This window comes from Bufo bufo, chromosome 2 (assembly GCF_905171765.1).
Source record: "Bufo bufo chromosome 2, aBufBuf1.1, whole genome shotgun sequence".
Classification (NCBI taxonomy): Eukaryota; Metazoa; Chordata; class Amphibia; order Anura; family Bufonidae; genus Bufo; species Bufo bufo.
The window spans coordinates 347,842,425-347,863,265 of record NC_053390.1 but is presented as its reverse complement, the minus strand read 5'-3'; the positions used below and the strand labels follow the sequence as shown (position 1 = coordinate 347,863,265).

The window sequence follows — 20,841 nt, the reverse complement described above, 5'->3', positions numbered from 1 at the left end:
AGTGAGGGATTAGCCAGTGTTGTCAGTTGCAATTCATTGTGGTGCACCTTTCGCAGTGATTTATGGCCTTAGATTCCCCTCTAAGTTGCTATAAGATTCAGATAATTTATGGCAATGCATGCAACTCATCATAAATAAGGGGCATTTCCCTGGCAGGGGTAGTTTTTTGCCAAAATGTATACCTGTTTCCCGGTCACAAGTCCCTTGATAAATAACTCCCACTGACTTTAATGGGTCCATGTACTGTTTATTCTAAACTCAGATAGCACCTGTTTGGCATGGCTTGTGTGAAAGCAGCGTAAATTACATTATTTTTAGGATTCGGCTATACGGTGATCTTGTTCATGCAACAGCTATCACAGAGGGAAAGCAGTGTAAAGCCTCCTTCACACCTCAGTGTTTTGGTCAGTGATTTCCATCAGTGATTGTGAGCCAAAACCAGGTGCAGCTCTATACACAGAACAGGAGCAGAGGTTTCCATTATACCTTATGTCCTGGTTTTGGCTCACAAACATTGACAGATATTACTGACGAGTAAATGAGGCGTAATGATGCTAGCATAGGAATGGATGGTGTCTCAGCACTGCAATTTTTTGTGATTCTGGGGTTGTGGTTGCAGCAACCTCATTCATTTCTACTCTAGCATCGCTACAATGCAATCCCATTGTGATCCTTGGGCGCAACAGCTGTTGTGCGAACAAGATCGGCATGCAGCCGAACCCTAAGGCCTAGTTGACACAAACTGTTTTTTTTGCGAGTGTACGGGCCGTTTTTTTGTGTTCCGTATACGGTCCGTATACAGAACCATTCATTTCAATGGTTCCGCATTAAAAACGAAATGTGTTCTGTATGCATTCCGTTTCCGTATATCCGTTTTTCCGTTCCGTTGAAAGATAGAACATGTCCTATATTTGGCTGCAAATCACGTTCCGTGGCTCCATTCAAGTCAATGGGTCAGCAAAAAAAAACGGAACACATACGGAAATGCATCAGTATGTCTTCCGTATCCGTTCCGTTTTTGCTGCACCATCTATTGAAAATGTTATGCCCAGCCCAATTTTTTCTATGTAATTACTGTATACTGTACATGGCATACGGAAAAATGGAACGGAAAAAACGGAAAGGAAAAGGAAACACAACGGAACTCAAAAACGGAACAACGGATCCGTGAAAAACGGACCGCAAAAAACTATGAAAGCCATACGTTCGTGTGAACTAGGCCTAATAGTTATCTAATTTTATAAAGATGCTACACTTTCACCAATTGTTAAGTTTCTAAATTGTCTCTTAGAGTCACATCAGTGAGAGTCCTGCAGAAATTAAAGAGGTCCTGAAACTGTTTCCTGATTACAAAAATTATACTGAAGTGTATAATAGAAATAAACTTCTGACAAATAAGGTAAGTCGAAATATTGTCTCCTTTCCTGTTTTCTGGGTTAACTGCCCCACAACGCTTAACGTCATTTTTACCCAAATAGCAATGCAATATTTGATGGGTGTAGTTCAGTTAACTGAAGATTATTAGCAAGTAAAGCTACAGTTTAATTATTTATTCTCAATTTTATTTCAGTGTGAAGCATTACTCATTGATAGCATAAATCAAATAGACTCTTGTAAGGAAGAAGAGTAATAGCAACTGATGCCAAAAATATCTTTACTGTAATGGAAAAGTACAGCAACTCTTAGGGGGCATTTATTAAGACGTGCGCTGGCGGTGGATCCGCCGAAGTTATGAAGAGGCGCTGGCCTCTACATTACTTCGGTGCATCCAAGGCTGGTCTAAATCTATGACAGCTTCCTTGCTGGCTTAAATTTAGACTATTTTCCACGCATAAAGCAGGCATCGAAAATGATAAATGAGACTGGCCTGGGGGCCGTCCCACACCACTCCCCCTTTTTGGGCATGCGATTTTACCACTGGCTCCCGGTGTGGTCCTAACTGGTCTAAATAATAATTTGGTACTTTTATCACTGCTTCAGTAAGGGTGTCAAAACACTATCTCACATTTATCACTGCATTTTACCCCTTTTGGAGCATTTTACCAAAAATAGTATATCTAAAGTACAACATATTTATTAGCTATTTGCACTGGAATTTATGGCCATTTGCACCACGCACATCAGTTTGTGAAAGTGGAGTCAAAAGTGGGCCATTGTGTTCTTCCATTGTGTTGTGCTACTGAAAAAGAGTATTAGTTTGTTAATCAATATAGTGTAGTAATTGCTACCTGATATGTATATTATGGATACATTTTCTTTTCCTTTTGGTTTGTTATTTTAGACAGTTATGGCTCACTGCTGCTACCTGACCAATGAGGAGCTACATGTGTTTAGAGAAAGGGGTACGGCAATATCCCATTGTCCTAATTCTAATATTTCGTAAGTTCATTTCAGTATATGGAATTTACAAGCAATGTATAAGTAATATAATTCAATCTAAACATTTAAAGAGGACTTCAGGGCTCATGCACACAACCGTATGGCTTTGGTGCTAGTATTGTGGCCCGTAAACAGTAGTTGCTATAAGATACATGTCAGGGTAAGGGCTCATGCACACAAGTGTACTGGCTCAGTGCCCGTTCTACAGACCGCTATTTTCACGGTCACCGGTCGCATGCACTCCATATTGTGCCGCTATCTGCAAGATTTGACCAAAGATAGGACTTCGCCTATCTTTTGCAGAGTGGGTGCACGGATTGTAAGCCTTCGGAAGCACTACAAAGTACTTCCATGGGCTTTTAGGTCCATGCCTCTGCACAGCAAAAAGATAGAACATGTTCTATCTTTTGCCATATCTTGCGGATCGCAGACCTATTCAAGTCAATGGGACCGCATCACAATACGGAGTGCACGCCACCGGTGACCGTGCAAATAGCGGTCTGCAGAATGGGCACTGAGCCAGTAGGGTTGTGTGCATGAGCCCTTACCCTGACATGTGTGTCATATCAACTACTTGCATTCCCCCTTAAACAACAATAACAGAGCATCTATTCTTATGACTGTGATGTGCCATTCCTTTATTATTACTACTAGGAGTTATGAATGAATTGTTATTACATGGGGAATGCGAATATGAATAAATTATTAGTGATCGTGAACTACAGCAGGCAATCTGCAAAAGAAGAAAGTTCGCTGCAATTTTCCTGTAGCTTGCCATACTATAAGGGCGCATGCACATCAACGTATTTTTCTTCCACATCCGATCCGCACACCATGAGCTGTCCGCATCTGATCTGCACACCGTGTGCTGTCTGCATCCGTATTTCTTTTCTGTGGCCCTGCAAAAATATAAATGTTCTATTTTTGTTTGCATTATGGACAAGGATAGGACAGTTCTATTATGGGCAGGACGCTACGTTCTGCAAAATGCGGAACGCACACGGCCGGTATACATGTTTTCCGGACTGCAAAACAGGCTATGGTCCTGTGCATTAGCCCTAAGGGTGGGTTCACACAGATTTTTAATGGTGATATAGTATAGTGCATTTTTTCCGTTTTTGCAGCTGTTTTTTGGTGTTTTGTTTTTTTTTGCTGTAAAAACCCAGGCTACATCTGTTGTGTTCGCAGGAAACAAAAGTGTTTTTCTTTTTTGCTACTAGCATTTTTGTTAATTAGGTGGTGTTTTGGTGGGTTTATTTTATTGTTAAAGCTTTTGGTATTTTTTCTGGGGTTTTAACATCTTCTTTATAGGGGAAAAAAGTCAGAAAAACATGGTTAACAGGAATTATAGTGAATGGAGGTTGGACCGGCACTCAAAACAGAGAGATGTGGAACCAAACATATTTATTTGAACACAATAAAATAAATTGAATCTAGGTACTGACATCAGTTGTACAGTCTATCAATAGAATATCGATTGGAATAAATCGATTGGAATAAATCGATCAATTAAAATCAAATAAAATCAAATACATTGAATAAAACAAACATAAAATGCAATATTCTGAATCGATTGCTACTAGATTTCTTCTGGAGACCTATCTATATCAGTGAAAGTCCCAGTACAAAAGACCCATATGTATGGGCGAATCCCAATGGCAAGTATCAAGATATATGAGGCCCTCAGTCCTTATATAAAGGGCACAATTTCGCCTAAATTTCAGGCCTGTATAGTTAATCGATACAACCAGCTTTCAGGAATAGATATATGTTTTTTGGTTACTCACAACCTTTTGCGCTGATCAAGAGATTCTTTATGTGGGAGTTATTTCAGGTGGCGTCCCACCATTCACATCCCGATCCAGCAGTGTTGGTTTCTCTTTGCAGCGACTCTCAGGAACTCGTCTCAAATCTCATGGGACTTGGTCCGTCTGTAGGTTTTCGTGAGTCAAGCGAAGTTCTTTTTCTTAGTAGTAGGATTTAATACATGGCCATGTATAATTCGCAGTCGAGTTCACGCACAGGTATTCCGTCCAGACGCGTTTCGAGATAGCTTATCTCTTCCTCAGTGGGTAACCTGTGATCTGAACATCTCGACTTTTAAACTCTCCTCATCTTTCCTTAATTCTTCACACCAGGTTTCAACATGTGTTAGTCATTTTGTTAAGTGGTTGTAGTGCCCGATCTTTTCAAAACGAGGGTCTCCGAATTTTTGGAGATAGCCGATTTTTTATTCATTCATTCTCTGTAGGTATTTTGCCAAATTTATCGGGTATAAAGTGGAATATAACATATAAAAAGGAAAGATATATACATAATGTCCACATTGAGGGTCATGATCATAGCTGGTTATTACAGCACACAGTTCTACATTGCAATATTTTATATTTTGTAGTTCTTGCATTATTCATGCTTCTCGAACCAATCCCTAATCGACCAATATTCTCGCTGATTAATCAAGCTCATTCGATTATTTCAATTTATTCGGATCTTCCATTTTTGACCCATATCATATTGATGCGTTTTTAATGCGTTTTTCTCGGTATATATGCGTTATATAAGGAATTATAAAACACCCTAAAACACTGAAGGGAGATTTATCAAAACTGGTGTAAAGGACAACTGGCTTAGCTGTCCATAGGAACCAATCTCATTGCACCTTTAATTTTCTAAAAGAGCTCTGGAAAATAAAAATGTGGAATCTGGGGAACTAAGCCAGTTTTTCCTTGCCACAGTTTTGATAAATCTCCCCACTGTGTTTTTTTAGTTATGTTTTAAGACAGTTTTCTGGTGTTTTTTTTTATTTCTTTTTTTTTTTAATAGAAGCATGTTGTGGCATTTTTTTAGGTGTATAGGAATAGGCATAGACTTCTATATAGGAAAAAATGGTCTAAAAAAATGCATGCTTGTAAACAATGCAAGAATTACATGGCAATTTTTTACAAGCCAGAACAACACCACCCCAAAAATAAATAAATGAATAAAGTGTGGAAGCACCCTAAGTAAACTATAGATTGGTGTAAGTATGTGTAATATATGTACAGTTTAGCAAGATGTAAGGCTAGAACTTTTGACTGGAAAAGTTATTCATGTATCCATTCTGCTTCTTTCAGATTGTGCAGTGGTCACCTTGATGTTCGAAATGCTCTAAATCATAAAGTAAAAGTGGGGCTTGGGACTGGTAAGGTTCCTACATTAGATTTTTATGGAAATTCTAAAAGATATACTATTGACATTGATTTATATCTTTTCCTTTATGCAGACATAAAAGAATTATTGTAAAAACAGATAAAAATATAAATCTCTCCATTAGATATTGCAGGTGGCTATTCCATATCGTTACTAGACACTATCCGGAAAGCAATTGAAACTTCAAAAATTCTTTTCATGGAAAGATCAAAAAGAGAACAGGACAATAATCTTATAGAAGGCAAGAAGAAAGGAAAGATTACACCAAATCGAATAATTGCAGATACACAAAATGACCCAATAAAAACTGAAAATAGTCATCACGTTTTAACTTACAAGGAAGCATTCCGACTAGCAACTCTTGGAGGTAGTGAAGGTAAGTTCACCATTTAACAGACAACTTGAATACCCTTTATCCAGAAATAATTTTTGGTACTTATATTGTGCTGATAATTATTTTTTTATATGTTTATAGAGGTTGGAGCTCAGTTTTTTTCGGAAAAACTATAAAAATTTGGTAGTGCACTAATCGTACTAACTCTGAGGTTAACATATCAGTTTTAGGCCTCATGCACACGGCCGTTGTGCGGCCGTTCCGTGCATTGGGGACCACATTGGGGATCAACTTGAATGGGTCCGTTATCCGTCAGCACCGCAAAAAAATAGACCATGTTCTATTTTTTTTTCGTTGCGGAGACACGGACAGAAACACCACGGAAGCACTCCGTAGTCCTTCTGTGGGATTCCATGACTCCGTTACGCACTGCAGCTCTGGTTTTGGACCCATTCAAGTGAATGGGTCTGGATCCGTGATGCGGGGAGCACACGGCCGGTGCCCGCATATTGCCGGGTAACGCCCGTGTGCATGAGACTTTACTGTATAGGAAACACCCAAAAAAACGAAATGATTAAAAAAATTGTGGAATTGCATTTTTTTTTTTTTCTAATTCCACCCTATTTGGATTTTTTTTTCCCACGTCACACTACATAATATGAAATATTAAGTGTTGCCATTAGAAATTACAGCTTGTCCTGCAAAAAACAAGCCCTCATACGGCTATGTGATCAGAAAAATCAAAAAGTTATGGCTCCTGGAAGGCAGGGAGTAAAAAATAAAAATGAAACAAGAGAAAATGTCTGCGTTAAAAAAGTATATTAATGAGTAGCAAAATTCTCTTGTTCACAACATAATGTATATTAAAAAAGATATAAAGCAGTATACTGGGCACTCGCACTATAAGTGGAACCATAAGATAAAAGCGATAATATGGTAACAAATCAATTTATTAGTGTACCTTGACGTTAATAATGATAAAATACAATAGACTATGCTATCTAAAAGTCAAATAGAATACATTAGTATAAATAGAATGGAATATACAATAGACTGAAATTACCTAAAAGTGAATAAAATATGTTAAATAGCATCTGGTAGCATTTCATAAATAATGTCTCGTTCCAAACCAATGGAATAGGGATTAAGTGCTGGGAAAAAGTCTCCGAGTATTCCAAAAGTCCAATGAAACAATGAAAAGCAGTGTTCTGTTACAATGAGTGTTTATTGCGGCGTCCCGCTTCTACTCACTGTTCAGTGATTGCTAGTGTAGATTTCACTGCTGGGATTCCGGTTCTCTGTATCACCAACTGCTCGTTCTCTGGTTGTCTCCGCCACCGGTCTATATGGCTCTGGGCACCGCTCCGTACAATTGAAGAGCCGATGTCCTCCAAGCCTATATTTGCCTGTTTCCACGCTGGTATAACTCTGCGGTCACGAAAAAAGGGCTTGTTCTCTGGTTCTGAGAAATTCAAGCTCCTAATGAGTCAGCGTGCCAGGTCCTCTTTGCTTACAAGATGTTCCGGATTTTTAGCGCCAACCTAGAATAACTTCAGCACTAGGTACAACAAGAGTTTGTGTAAAGGTGAGCTGGGGGTCTTGGACCAAACGCGTTTCGGGGCTTCACGTTGCCCCTTCCTCAGTGATGAACAATCCCCCTTACAAAAGACCTTTTTATGCCAAATGTGATGCTGAATCCAATTATCCAATTTAATGTTACTCCTCCTATTTTTCACATTTTGATGCCAATCAATACGATGCGGATTTAAAAGTCTTTGTTACTCTATCGAGATCTACCTTTTTACCAGTCACATTTCTCAATTTACATTCCGATTCTGTATATACTGTAAGCCGCTTATTTATTTATACGATAAAGTGTATTAATACATAGATGAGGGACATGTCTGAACATAAACACCCAGGGAATAATAGTCACTATCTCCATAAATATATGCATATAGCATACATATAAATAAATAGATAAGTCGATGCATCCTCTATTTCTATATTAGCTAGGCAATTTTAATATCTCTATATTTCGCCCAGTATTATATAAGTATCACTAGATTGGGTTTTTACAATATTTATAATGGCCATATATCTGGTAAAAAATTGTTCCTAATGATGTTGAAAGGTATTAAACGATACTAAAAAAATAGGGAAAACACGAGAGTGGTCAGAAAAATATTTTCATTAATATCCTTATTATCATCACTGAGGAAGGGGCAACGTGAAGCCCCGAAACGCGTTTGATCCAAGACCCCCAGCTCACCTTTACACGAACTCTTGTTGTATCTAGTGCTGAAGTTATTCTAGGTTGGCGCTAAAAATCCGGAACATCTTGTAAGCAAAGAGGACCTGGCACGCTGACTCATTAGGAGCTTGAATTTCTCAAAACCAGAGAACAAGTCCTTTTTTTGTGACCGCAGAGTTATACCAGCGTGGAAACAGGCAAATATAGGCTTGGAGGACATCGGCTCTTCAATTGTACGGAGCGGTGCCCAGAGCCATATAGACCGGTGGCGGAGACAACCAGAGAACGAGCAGTTGGTGATACAGAGAACCGGAATCCCAGCAGTGAAATCTACACTAGCAATCACTGAACAGTGAGTAGAAGCGGGACGCCGCAATAAACACTCATTGTAACAGAACACTGCTTTTCATTGTTTCATTTGACTTTTGGAATACTCGGAGACTTTTTCCCAGCACTTAATCCTTATTCCATTGGTTTGGAACGAGACATTATTTATGAAATGCTACCAGATGCTATTTAACATTTTAGCTTATTATTAATTCCATGTTATTGTCTATTAATATTGTCTATTAATTGAGTCATATATTTTATTCACTTTTAGGTAATTTCAGTCTATTGTATATTCTATTCTATTTATACTAATGTATTATATTTGACTTTTAGATAGCATAGTCTATTGTATTTTATCATTATTAACGTCAAGGTACACTAATAAATTGATTTGTTACCATATTATCGCTTTTATCTTATGGTTCCACTTATAGTGCGAGTGCCCAGTATACTGCTTTATATGTTTTAAATAATGTTGGGTAAGATTCTTGCAACCTTCTTAATTTCTTCACAGCTTTGAGCATTGACCACATAACAGGAAACTTTGAAGTTGGCAAGGAATTTGATGCACTACTCATCAACAATGATGCTAAAGACAGCCCATTTGAAGTATTTTCTCCTATCTCTACAGAGGTATTATTCAAATATTTGTATATTTTATTGTAGATTTCTACCAGTTAAAAAACATTACGCTATAATGATCAGACAAAATGAAAAAAAAAGAGTCACGGACAGTGTTAAAGGCTCATTGACCAGACTCATCTGTACCAAAATCAACATAGGATCATGATCGCACATGCATTTTGTTTTCCGTCATCAAGCTGGGAGGAACTGGCACCTAGCCCCAGTGGTAGAGGTATGGTCCCTAAGGTAACATGCATCTAACCCTGTTAAACTCCTAAAGGTTACCCTAAAATTCCGTTCTAAACATATTTTCACTAGTAAGTCAGCTGGGATCATAAATGGGAACAGCTCCTGGTTCCACTGCATGTGGACATTGGTCATCTCTGACCTTCATTATTAGCAACCTGCTATGATTTCGGTTTGTTTGGATCATTCTTCTTCCCAATGAGATGACTGACTTTTGGAAATGCATTTGGGATGGAATCTACGGTTCAACAGTGATAGATGCATAGGGCTGCTTTTAACCCCTTTAAGACACAGCCATATTTCACCTTAAGGACCAGGCCATTTTTTGCAAATCTGACCATTGTCACTTTAAGTGGTGACAACTTTAAAATGCTTCTACTTATCCAGGCCATTCTGAGATTGTTTTTTCGTCACATATTGTACTTCATGACACTGGTAAAATGAAGTAAAAAAAATCATTTTTATTTATAAAAAAAATACCAAATTTACCAAAAAGTTTGAAAAAATTGCAAATTTCCAAGTTTCAATTTCTCTACTTCTAGAATACATAGTAAAACCTACAAAAATTGTACTTCATGTTTGGATCATTTTGGGAATGATATTTTAGTTTTTGTGGACGTTACAAGGCTTAGAAGTTTAGAAGCAAATCTTGAAATTTTTCAGAAATTTTCAAAAACCAAATTTTTAGGGACCAGTTCAGTTTGTGGGGCTTACATAATAGAAACCACCCAAAAATGACCCCATTCTAGAAACGACACCCCTCAAGGTATTCAAAACAGATTTTTACAAACATTGTTAATGGCAAATGGAGATAAAATTTCAGAATTTACATTTTTTGACAAATTTTTAATAAATTTTTTCCAGTAACAAAGCAAGGGTTAACAGCCAAACAAAATGCTATATTTATTGCTCTGATTCTGTAGTTTGCAGAAACACCCTATATGTGGCAGTAAAAACTAGTATGAGCCCCAGAGCTGCTCGTACTAGGGTGGGCCACAGGGTCCCTAACATGGCGGTCCCGTTGCTCCACCTGGCGGCGTCTCCGCCGCCTTGGGGGCTCATCATCATCGCTAGATGATGAGGAGTACACGGATGACAAAAGGAATGTGGGGTCATCCTCGTCCTCACTGAGACTCTGGGAGTCGGAGGCAAGCTGGGCGTATGCCTCCTCGGCCAAGAACATCCGGCGGGCCATAGGGGAGTGTGTGTCTGCGTGTGTGTGTGCGTGCGTGTAAATCTTTATTCAGTGTGCGTGTGTGTGGGGGCACGGGTGTTCACGAACTTTGCCCTATAGCTAACAGACAAAAAAAGACTAACTAAAAAAAGGGCAAAAAATTTAAAATATAAAATAAATTCAAAATTGCTGATCAACCGTCCGAAGTTGATCAGCGGTGGGGTGTGCGATGCGCTAACAGTGGCCGGACGCTAAGAGTGCCGGCAACAGTCAGCATACGCACGAAAAAAATAAAATAAAATGCCTGCGCCCCAAAAAAGTTGGGAGGGAGGGGGGCAAGCTGCAGCACCCCTGGGGGGGTCTAGGGTCACACAGCTGTGCTGTGGACCCCAGACACCCGATTTAGGGTGATGCAATCAGTAACAGTTTTTTTTTTTTTTTTTTCTTCAACTAACTTTCCCTAAATATCCCTGCCTAATCTAACTTGTCCCTAGCCTTTCCCTAAATACCTGGGGGTGCTGGGGTACAGATGGGGTGCTGGCTGGATCCTGATCTCTTCACAGATGGGGAGGTGCTGGCTCTGAGACACGTGCATTGGTCAGTTGAACGGGCGGGAGGTTCAAATCATCGGAGCGCTCCTCTCTTCCTCCTTTTGTGTCCTGGAGCCCGAGGAGAGAGGAGCGCTCCGATGATTTGAACCTCCCGCCCGTTCAACCGACCAATGAGAGGATGGTGATTGGTGGTGTATTATCACACCACCGATCACCATCCTGTTCCGGGTTATCGGGTCCCCAGAGACCCGAATAACCCGGAAACGCAGCAAACCGCAGGTCTGAATTGACCTGTAGTTTGCTGTGATCGCGTACACGAGGGGTCACAGGACCCCCCCGGCGCATTGTCCCCAGGTGCCTGCTCAATGATTTGAGCAGGCACCGGGTTCCGATCACCGCCTGCCGAGCGGCGGTGATCGGAAATACATAGGACGTACCGGTACGTCCTGTGTCCTTAATAATCGGGACATCAGGGCGTACCGGTATGCCCAATGTCCTAAACAGGTTAAAAGATGGTAAGTCTATCAGGGGGCAATGCAGGCTGACCCCTTGGAGCTCCAGTAAGTGGTGTTGCATTTAGTGATTGGAGTGCTTTGTAAAATCTAATACTGATGTCATAATTTATTATCATAGCTCTTTGTGAAATTCTTGCCCTTGGAAACAGACAGCATTTTAGCTCCATTCCACTGTCCGACATGATCTAATGTCTTCTATTTCTATGACTTCTTGCTAAACATCTACAATGCCTCCCTGTTAACTGAATTTACTGAAGTCTTAAATGTAAAAGTAGAAGAAAACATCACGTGTCATAGAGGAATGCATTTAGAACTCAAGAATACGAAAACAAGAATAATCTGTTGACAAAGTGTAATTTTCGTTTAATTTCTCATTTTGTTTTATAGGAAGTGCTGCAACGATTCATTTACCTTGGTATGTATGTAAATATTTCTTTAACTCAAAGGGGTTGTCCAGGCTTTTACTATTGATGACCTATCCTCAGGATAGGTCATCAATATCAGATCAGCGGGGGTCCAACACCCGGCACACCAGCCAATCAGCTGTATGAGGAGACAGTGCACACAGTGCACACGATCCGTCTCCCTTCTCTCTTTCTGCTCGCTGCTGTGGTCTATGGTCTATGCCATAGACAGTAGCAGACAGGAAGCCCAGAAAACCCCTTGAAGTGAAAAATAATTTCTCAGCATAATGAAAAAAGAAGAATGAATGACAAAAAAAACTGATTTGGAACAATATCTGCGTATGGCAAAAAATACACTCTATGGACAAAAGTATTGGGACACAACTCCTAGTCATTGAATTAAGTTGTTTCATTCAGTCACATTTCCACAGGTCTAAAAATGCAGCCCCTAGTGATGCAGTCTGCCTTTACAAGCATTTGTGAAACAATGGCTTGTTCGAAAGAGCTCACTGAATTCCAGCGTGGTTCTATATTAGGATGCCACAATTGCAACAAATCAGTTCATGAAATTTCTTTCCTCCTAGATTTTCCACCATTTACTGTGAGTGGTATTGTTGTAAAGAGGAAGCTATGGATACATTCTGGTTTCTCTCTCTCCTAAAATTCTCCCAAATCAAATCACCTAAAATTCTAAAATAGAATCAATTAACTCATCTCTAGTCACCCACCTGCTGCTGACTCAATAACTGGAGAGTTCCAAACTTCCTCTGGCATTAACATCAGAACATACACTGTGCACCAGGAGGTCATGGTATGGTTTTCCATAGCAAAGCAGCTGCATGCAAAACTTACATTACCAAGCACAAAGCCAAGCATCAAATGGAGCAGTGTAAAGCACGCTGACACTGGACTCTGAGGCAGTGGAAACATGTTCTGTGGAGTGATGTGTCGTACTTCTCTATCTGAAAATCTGATTGTTGAGTGTGGGATTGGCAAATGCCGGGAGAAAGTTACCTGCCTGACTATATACATTGTGCCTACTGTAAGGTTTGGTGGCTAAGCTCCTTAGTTTTAGTGGAAATCTTACGTTTTCAGTATACCTCGACATTGCGGACAATTGTATGCTTCCAACTTTGTGGGAACAGTTAGAAGAAGGCCCTTTTCTGTTCCAGCATGACTGTGTTTCCATGTACAAATCAAGGTCCATGAAGGTTCATGGTTGGGTGCCTTTGATGTGGAAGAACTTGACTGTCCAGCACAGAGCCCTGACCTCAACCCTACACCTTTTGGATGAAATGGTACAGAGACTGTGAGAAAAGTCCTCTCATCCAACGTCAGTGTTTGACCTCAAAAAATGATCTTCTGGATAACTGAGAAAAATCTCCAACAGACACATTCGAAAATCTTGTAGAAAGACCTTCCGGAAGAATGAAAGCTGTTTTTACAGCAAATAGAGAACCCTCTCCATATTAATATCCATGTTTTTAGAATGGGATGTTACAAAAGCTTTTGTAGCTATAATGTGTAGGTGTCACAATATTTTTGTCCATTTAGTGCAGCAACAAAAACCTTTCAACCTCACCATTAAAATTTGGAATGATTTAAAAGGTGAGTGTCTACCTATTTGTTAGTTTTAGGCCATAAGCAGCTACCAGAATTTAACACTTTATGGAAATTCCTATAGGCTATCTAAGTAATTTTGTTACCATATTTATAACATGGGACCCAAAGTACCATTTTGAAGTTGCAAAATGGTGACCCTTGTGGGTTGACCATTACGGGGCAGGGTAATAATGGTCTTAAATTTCATCCATTTGTACAGCATCTCTCTGATTGTGGATGATGTCTGATGAGCATCAACAGCTCTTCTTCTTCTGAGATGCTCAGAAATCTCATTTGTTCATACCAGGGGAGTAACTACCAAAGTTAGGTCCTCATAGCAAACTTTTTGAATGGGCCCCCAGTGAACACATTAATAAATAAAAAAAAACAAGGTCTTAGCCTCTATTTACATCTTGATTGGAGCCTTATTGGAGACTTTGTCAGAGGTTCTGTAAAAAATGGCAGCCAAAATAGAGCAGCAACCTGCACTATTTTGTTGCATAAGGTGCTGAAAACCCAATGGGCTCTATTATTGTCAGAAGGGTATGTCAGAAGAACACATATAAAATACTATTCCTTCTAGCTATTTTGCTGCGCAATGAGACCCAAACTACAAGGAATCAAGCCTGTATCGAAAGGACGGGGCCCAATCTGTGGGTGAAAGAAGAAAGGGCTAAGTGAGGGAGACAGATAATATGAACAAGGTAGCAGTACTTAGTAGGTAGCAAGAGCACAAAATAGCAGAGCCTCTATAGGAGTTGAAGGGTAGGCACAAAGTAGCAGTGGCTCTGTAGGGAAAAGGAAGCTGGAGGGGCACAAGGAGGCAGAGACTCTACAGGGAACCCCCAAAACATTGTAGCAAGGAAGGGAGCAACAGAAAAAAGGGGAGACACATGACTACAGATCCCTATATTATGGAGACACACCATGGCAATGCTGGGTCAACAGTATGTGGGGTGATAGGTGGGATAGTGAGATATGTAGTTTACAGGAGCTGTGTTATGAAGAAGAGGGCAGGCATTGTAAGAGAAGATGACAAAAAAATATAAATATCTTGCTAACATGGGCTATATAGGGAAAGGGGGAGGTTGTCATTACATAGAGGTTGAAAAATAATTCAGAAATAAGATTGTACTGAAGTCGCTGTCTGCATAATGCAGAGAGGCATACAGCAGCTTCAGGGGCTCTTCCTACAACTGTCTTAGTGTACTCAATAATGAGCGAACCAGTTTGGACCTAACTGGGTTCGGTCCGAATGTTGCCATTTTTCAGATGTCAGACGAACCCAAATATTTTCAGGTTTGTTTCGGACGAATCCAATAAAACGGCACATTTTAGTGCTCGTGTCGGCAGGAAAAAGCACTAGGGAGGAAGAAGAAGGGTTCTCACATGACCTGGACAGGAAGTGGGGGGAAGGGCTTGCCCTGATTGGCTCACAGGCCAACAGACGGCCTGTGTGAACCAATCAGTGCTGCAGCCAGGACGCTACTGAAGTCCTGGCTGCCATGGTATGTTAGTGAGCAGCATTATACTCACGTGCACCTCGGCCTCATGTGCGCGTCTCATAGGTCTGTGCGGCGCATTGCTAGTGCTATAAGCATTAGCAATGCGCCGCACAGACAGAAGAAGGAGCGACCGTTGGCCACGGCGCACGTGAGAATAATGCTGCTCACTAACATACCATGGCAGCCAGGACTTCAGTAGCATCCTGGCTGCCATGGTAACCGATCGGAGCCCCAGCATTACACTGCTGGGACTCCGATCGGAACTGCCCATGGCCACCAATGCAGAGACTGAAGAACATTCCCGGCACCCGGCCTCTGACAGGACGCTGTGATCCGCTCGATTAACCCCTCAACTGGGGGGTTAATTGCGGCGGATCGCAGCGTGCAGTCATAGGGGCCGGGATATGGCATTCAGGCATTCATTGGTGGCGCTGTGGCCACAGTCCCTCCCCTCCTCCTCCTACTCTGTTCTTATTGGTGGCCAGCGGCAGCCACGCACAGTGGGGAGGGAGAGACTCCCTCCTTCTCCACTGTGCCGGCTCAGGAGAACATGTTGCGTCCGGTCCGGCGATATAGGCGATATGCACAAAATCCATATCGTGGCACAAATTTATATCGCATATCGCCTATATCGCCCACCCCTATATCATATATGTGATTACTGCTCCAATACACAGGGTAGCGCACAAAATTATCTGTGAATGATACTAAATTTAGGCCTAAATTTGTTTATGTTTATTTCTCTACATGTTTCCAATCCCCCAAAAAATTTGGGAGGTTGTTGAAATTACTAAAACCAGCATATATGTGATTACTACACCAATAAATAGGGTAGCACACAATATTATCTGAGAGGCCAAAATATGTCAGAGCTACTGAAAGGTTCCAAACAAAAGACCCAGAATGTGGGTAGTAGCAGCACCAGCTATCTGGCCAGAAGTATTAGTCATAGTAGGCCAATGTTGTCTTTGCTGTCTTTGAAAAGGCACAATATAATGGAGGAGTAAGAGGATGAGATTGTTGATTTGTTGGCTCACTCCTCCTCTCAGTCGCAGCAGGATGACTTAGAGGTGACTTCAGAGTTTGACACTGTGCCATGGAGCCAGGGGACACCCAATCGTCTTAGTGGGGGGTGAGACTTACAGGCGTATCGTTGACATTACTTAGTCTGATGATTATTGGATAGCCATGCTTTTAGACCCCCTCTATCAAAGCAAAATGGGGGAATGATTTCCTCTCACAGAAAAGGACAAATTACGTTATTATCAGGAAACACTGATAATGGCCCAAACTGGCACTGCACGCTCTCTTTTTTCGTTCTTGCCCAGCCTCCAGTGTCATCTACAAAAGGGTTTCCAGTGCTGTGGGGGGCGTTGGCCCAAACGGACAAAGCTGTCAACTGCCATTGTCCAAAACTGAATTTGAGAGGCATGTTGCAACTGTTTCTGCCTGCCTGACTGCCTCCATCATTGCACACCGCCATAATGCCATTGCTGTGAACTGCCAACCATCATGTTTTGTACAGCTGTTTCTGCTGCCTCCATTATGCCACTGCCATCATGTGAATGCTGCGATCTGCCAATTATTATGTTCTGTAAGGCTGCTGCTGCCATCATGCCACTGCTGTGACCTGCCAACCATCATGTTCTCTACGGTTGCAGCCTCCATCATGCCACCGCCACCATCATGCCACTGCTGCGGCCTGCCGACCATCATCTTTTGTGAGGCTGCTGATGTCTCCATCAAGCCACTGCCACCTGCCAACTATTATGTTCTTTACGGCAGCTGGTACAGCCTCCATCATGCCACCACCACTATCATGCTACTGCTATGACCTCCCTACCATCATGTTCTGTATGGGTGCTGTCTCCATCATGCTACTGCCGCCATCATGCCACTGCTGTGGCCTACCAACCATCATCTTCCGTAAGGCTGCTGATGTCTCCATCATGCTGCTGTCTGCCAACATGTACCATTTGGCTGCTGCCTCAGCTGCTGCAGCTCCTCACTGGTCATCGCCATGGCCACAACTATTAACGCAAAGCATCTGCCACTACTACCACTACTACTATTACTACTACTACTACCCATAGACAGCCGACTGCCTTGCATGTTCCATGCTATGCTGCTTCTGCTGCCTCTACTATTGTGGCCGCATGCCACTATATCTGTACCCTTTCCATAACGATAAGGGACAATTTTTGGAAGCATAACACATGTGACAGTGCTTTGTGTTTTTGAACATCAGATTGTTGCACAAAGATCTAAAAAAAGTGGGTGTGACGTGGGCAGGGAAGGGCACGAGTCAGCAGGCCTTTCTCATTCATCATTTTCTACGCCTGTTTTAGGGGTGGGATGTCATTATTCATCTTATACCCCTTACAGTTACGCCACTGGTTCATTCATACTTCCACAAACATGTGGTTTGAACATCAGACTTTGCTAAATCCCTGTTCTTTAAGTAAAACAGGTCGCCTAAAGATTTGCATACTTTTTCCACTCACAGACATGCGATATTGGATTATTTAACTCAATAAATTAATGACTAGGTGTAATATTTTATTTTTCACTTATTTGGCTTGGCTATCTTTATCTACCTTTAGGACTTGTGTGAAAATCTGATGTAGTTTTAGGTCAAATATATTCAGAAATATAGAAAATTTTGAAGGGTTTGTAAACTTTCAAGCACCACTGTACATGGTTTTGCTAGTATTTTGCAATATTGTATTGAATTTGTTTCATGAGGAATTAAAGTCTGTAACATAATTTGAGCTAAGGTGAGGCTTGACTCCACTACATACGTGGAGCAAGGGAGCGAGGCGCAGACAGTAGCGAAGTGCATCTTGACTTGGGGGGGAAGTATGAAGGCAGGAAGTGGTTAATTTATGGGAGATTCGGGTCAGGAGTCTGATTGGTGGTAGAGGGGGGCGGTATTAGTTAATTTTGTGGGCTGTATATAAGCTGTGATAGGGGTGGGACTTGCAGAAGTGTCCGGGGTACCTGTGAGTTGCCCACCCACCCGCCCATTGTTAGGTAGCCACGTCAATGGTAGTAGGGGCAGGTTAATGGAGGGTCCTGGAAGGCAATTCAATGTTTAAACAGGTGCATGACACGTTGGAGCGTGCATCCTCAGGAGGTCGGTAAGCCGATGGCTGGGGCTCCTGTCGGGCTAAAAGGCCTACAGGGGTAGATCGAGAGATAATTTTGGAGGATTTGGTGCCCTTGGGTCGGTGACTGCGGCCGAGGGTAAGGTGGAAAGTCAAGTGGAGATGGGGAGTGAAGAACGCAGCTTGCTTGGGTTGCCTTCTAGGATCCTTACACAGTGTTGGAAAGTTATTGCACTTTATTTATGTGTTATGTGTTCACTGTTATGATTATCAGTATTAGAAGTTGGTGGAGAATGTGGTGGTTTTAATAAACGGGCTGTTACGGCCATTTATACCAAGAAGTCGTTCTCAGAGTGTTAATTCTGGGGGGGTAAGGGGCGAGGGTATTTGTGAGGTTGGTCAAGCAGCTGTCTGAAGTAATCTTACATTCCAATAAGTCAACGTGACCGCTGCATTCAGTACATTGGCCACTGCGGCGATGCTAGCATATATGGCATGTGACTGCTAAGGACAGTGATTTTCTGCAGCAGTCACACACAGTACACCTGCTCGAAAATGGACATATCACTGTGCTGGTGAAGTGGAAGTGTACTGCTCAAGCGCTCAGTGGTAGACTGCAGAAGACAGTGATTGGCTGCAGCAGTCAAATCCCATATACCAGCACATTATCGCTGCAGCTTATAAACAAGCAGCAGCAGGAAGAATGGACCAGTGCTGGAGAAAGGGGTAAGTATAACATGATTTATTTCAAGCTGTTGGAAGGCTTGTCCAGGATTTTTGATTATCTCAGACAACCACGTTGTATTATAGTTGTTTTCATTTATGCCAGATGGGAATGTAATTTACTTTTGGACATTGTTCAATGTAGTAATATTATTGTTCTATGACTGATATGAATTAATTGCTGTATTTTTCACATGAATTGTCTACTTTATCATTTTTTATTTTCTTTAGGTGACGACAGGAACATCAAAGCTGTTTATGTGGCTGGAAGATGTGTGGTTCCATTTACTAACAATAACTAGAATTAAACTAACATTTTATTTACTTTAATGTACAATTAAATGTACTTTTACTGTAGGCATCACTAATGAGTTAAGAACAATACTTTTTTATTAAAATATTAATTTACTGTTCTATACACATTTTTAAAGTAATTTTTAAGGTATATTCACACAACAGTAAAAAATAAAGAGATGATTAAAACAGATAAAGTGTTAGTTTTTATGATCATTTTGCATCAGTGTGTGATTCATTTCCTGGCGGTTTATCCGTTTTTAAGAGCCATTTTACATGCACAGTAAAAAAGGTCAGTTAAAGGCCTCATGCACACGATCGTTGTTTTATTCAGTGTCCGTTGTTCCATTTTTCGTGATTTTCTGCGGACCCATTGACTTTCAATGGGTCCGTTGAAAACTCGGCTAATGCACCATTTGTCATACGCGTCCGTGATCCGTGGTTCCAGTCCGTCAAATAAATATAACCTGTTCTATTTTTTTAAAGGGAAAACGGTTCGCGGACCCATTTAAGTCAATGGGACCGTGAAAAAACACGGAGGCACACAAGATTGTCATCCGCGTCCGCGTCCGTTTTTTTCCTATCATTTGCATGGCAAACTTGACTTAGACTTTTTTTTACTTTCCTTCATGTCTGGTGATCCTCCAAAAATAAAAAAAGACACACGGAAACAAAAACGTAAACGGATCACGGAACAACGGAACCCCGTTTTGCGGAACGGAACACAACAACGGTCGTGTGCATGAGGCCATACTGGGAGGCACCATAGGAGCCATCCTTTATACTGAAAGGCACTATGGGAGCCATTCTTTATACTGGAGGCACCATAGGGGCCATTCTTTATACTGGGGAGCACTAAGGGGTCCATTGGATGTCCAGGAAGCAATACGGGGACATTATGTATACTGAGGACACTGCAGGGGTTACATGCACACGACAGTAAAAAACGGATGTGTGATGGATGTTTTTTTAACAGCCATGACACGTCCATTTTAAGAACAATGGTAGTGGAAGTACTCCGTAGGGCTTCCGTGGGCTTCCGATCCGTGCTTCCGTTCCAAACAGCATCTCCCGGATTACGGACCCATTCAAGCGTCTGTGATGCAGGGTGCACACGGCCTGTGCCCGTGTATTGCGGAGGGGGCGTCATTAGGGTCGGAGGATGCGGCTGCTACCAGCAAGTAGCCGCCCTACTTGCTGGTAGCAAGGTAATTTGCATATTTTAAAAATCGCTTTTTAGCAAATTCTACTGAACAGAAATGATTATTTAACTTAAGTATGCATAAATCGCAGTGTAGGGATTATTAGTAAACAAAAAAAAAAAAAAACGGTTTAGTGGGCTGACAGAAGCCCTTTAACTATAAAAGCCTGCCTGCATTCAGTGCACCGCCTGTGCTGTTCATAGTGCGCCCTGCGCTGATGAATGGCAGGACAATTGTAAGGCATATTGGTACACCATAGACTTTTTCCAGGGTGTAAGTGCCCACAGAGAGGGCTCTGAGTGCCGCTTCTTGTACCCGTGCCATAGGTTCACCACCACTGCCCTAGTGTTTGTGGCGCTTCAGTCTGTCTGAGCGTCCTAGTGCATGTTCTGCCATATCTGCTATGGC

At 41.5% G+C, this 20,841-nt stretch overlaps 1 protein-coding gene across 2 annotated transcripts in view; it reads left to right on the top strand.

Annotated features, from left to right (window-relative positions):
* Positions 1–19,396, top strand: part of GDA (guanine deaminase) — a 185,009-nt gene extending 165,613 nt beyond the window's left edge. For both annotated transcript variants that reach the window (XM_040417079.1, XM_040417077.1), the window contains 8 exons: positions 1,292–1,399; positions 2,282–2,379; positions 5,493–5,560; positions 5,693–5,944; positions 9,001–9,119; positions 11,984–12,011; positions 19,169–19,259; positions 19,306–19,396. In XM_040417079.1, the coding sequence (XP_040273013.1) occupies positions 1,292–1,399; positions 2,282–2,379; positions 5,493–5,560; positions 5,693–5,944; positions 9,001–9,119; positions 11,984–12,011; positions 19,169–19,239 (744 nt within the window). In that variant the 3' untranslated portion in view covers positions 19,240–19,259; positions 19,306–19,396. The remainder of the gene's footprint in view (positions 1–1,291; positions 1,400–2,281; positions 2,380–5,492; positions 5,561–5,692; positions 5,945–9,000; positions 9,120–11,983; positions 12,012–19,168; positions 19,260–19,305) is intronic.
* The last annotated feature ends 1,445 nt before the right edge of the window (positions 19,397–20,841 follow it).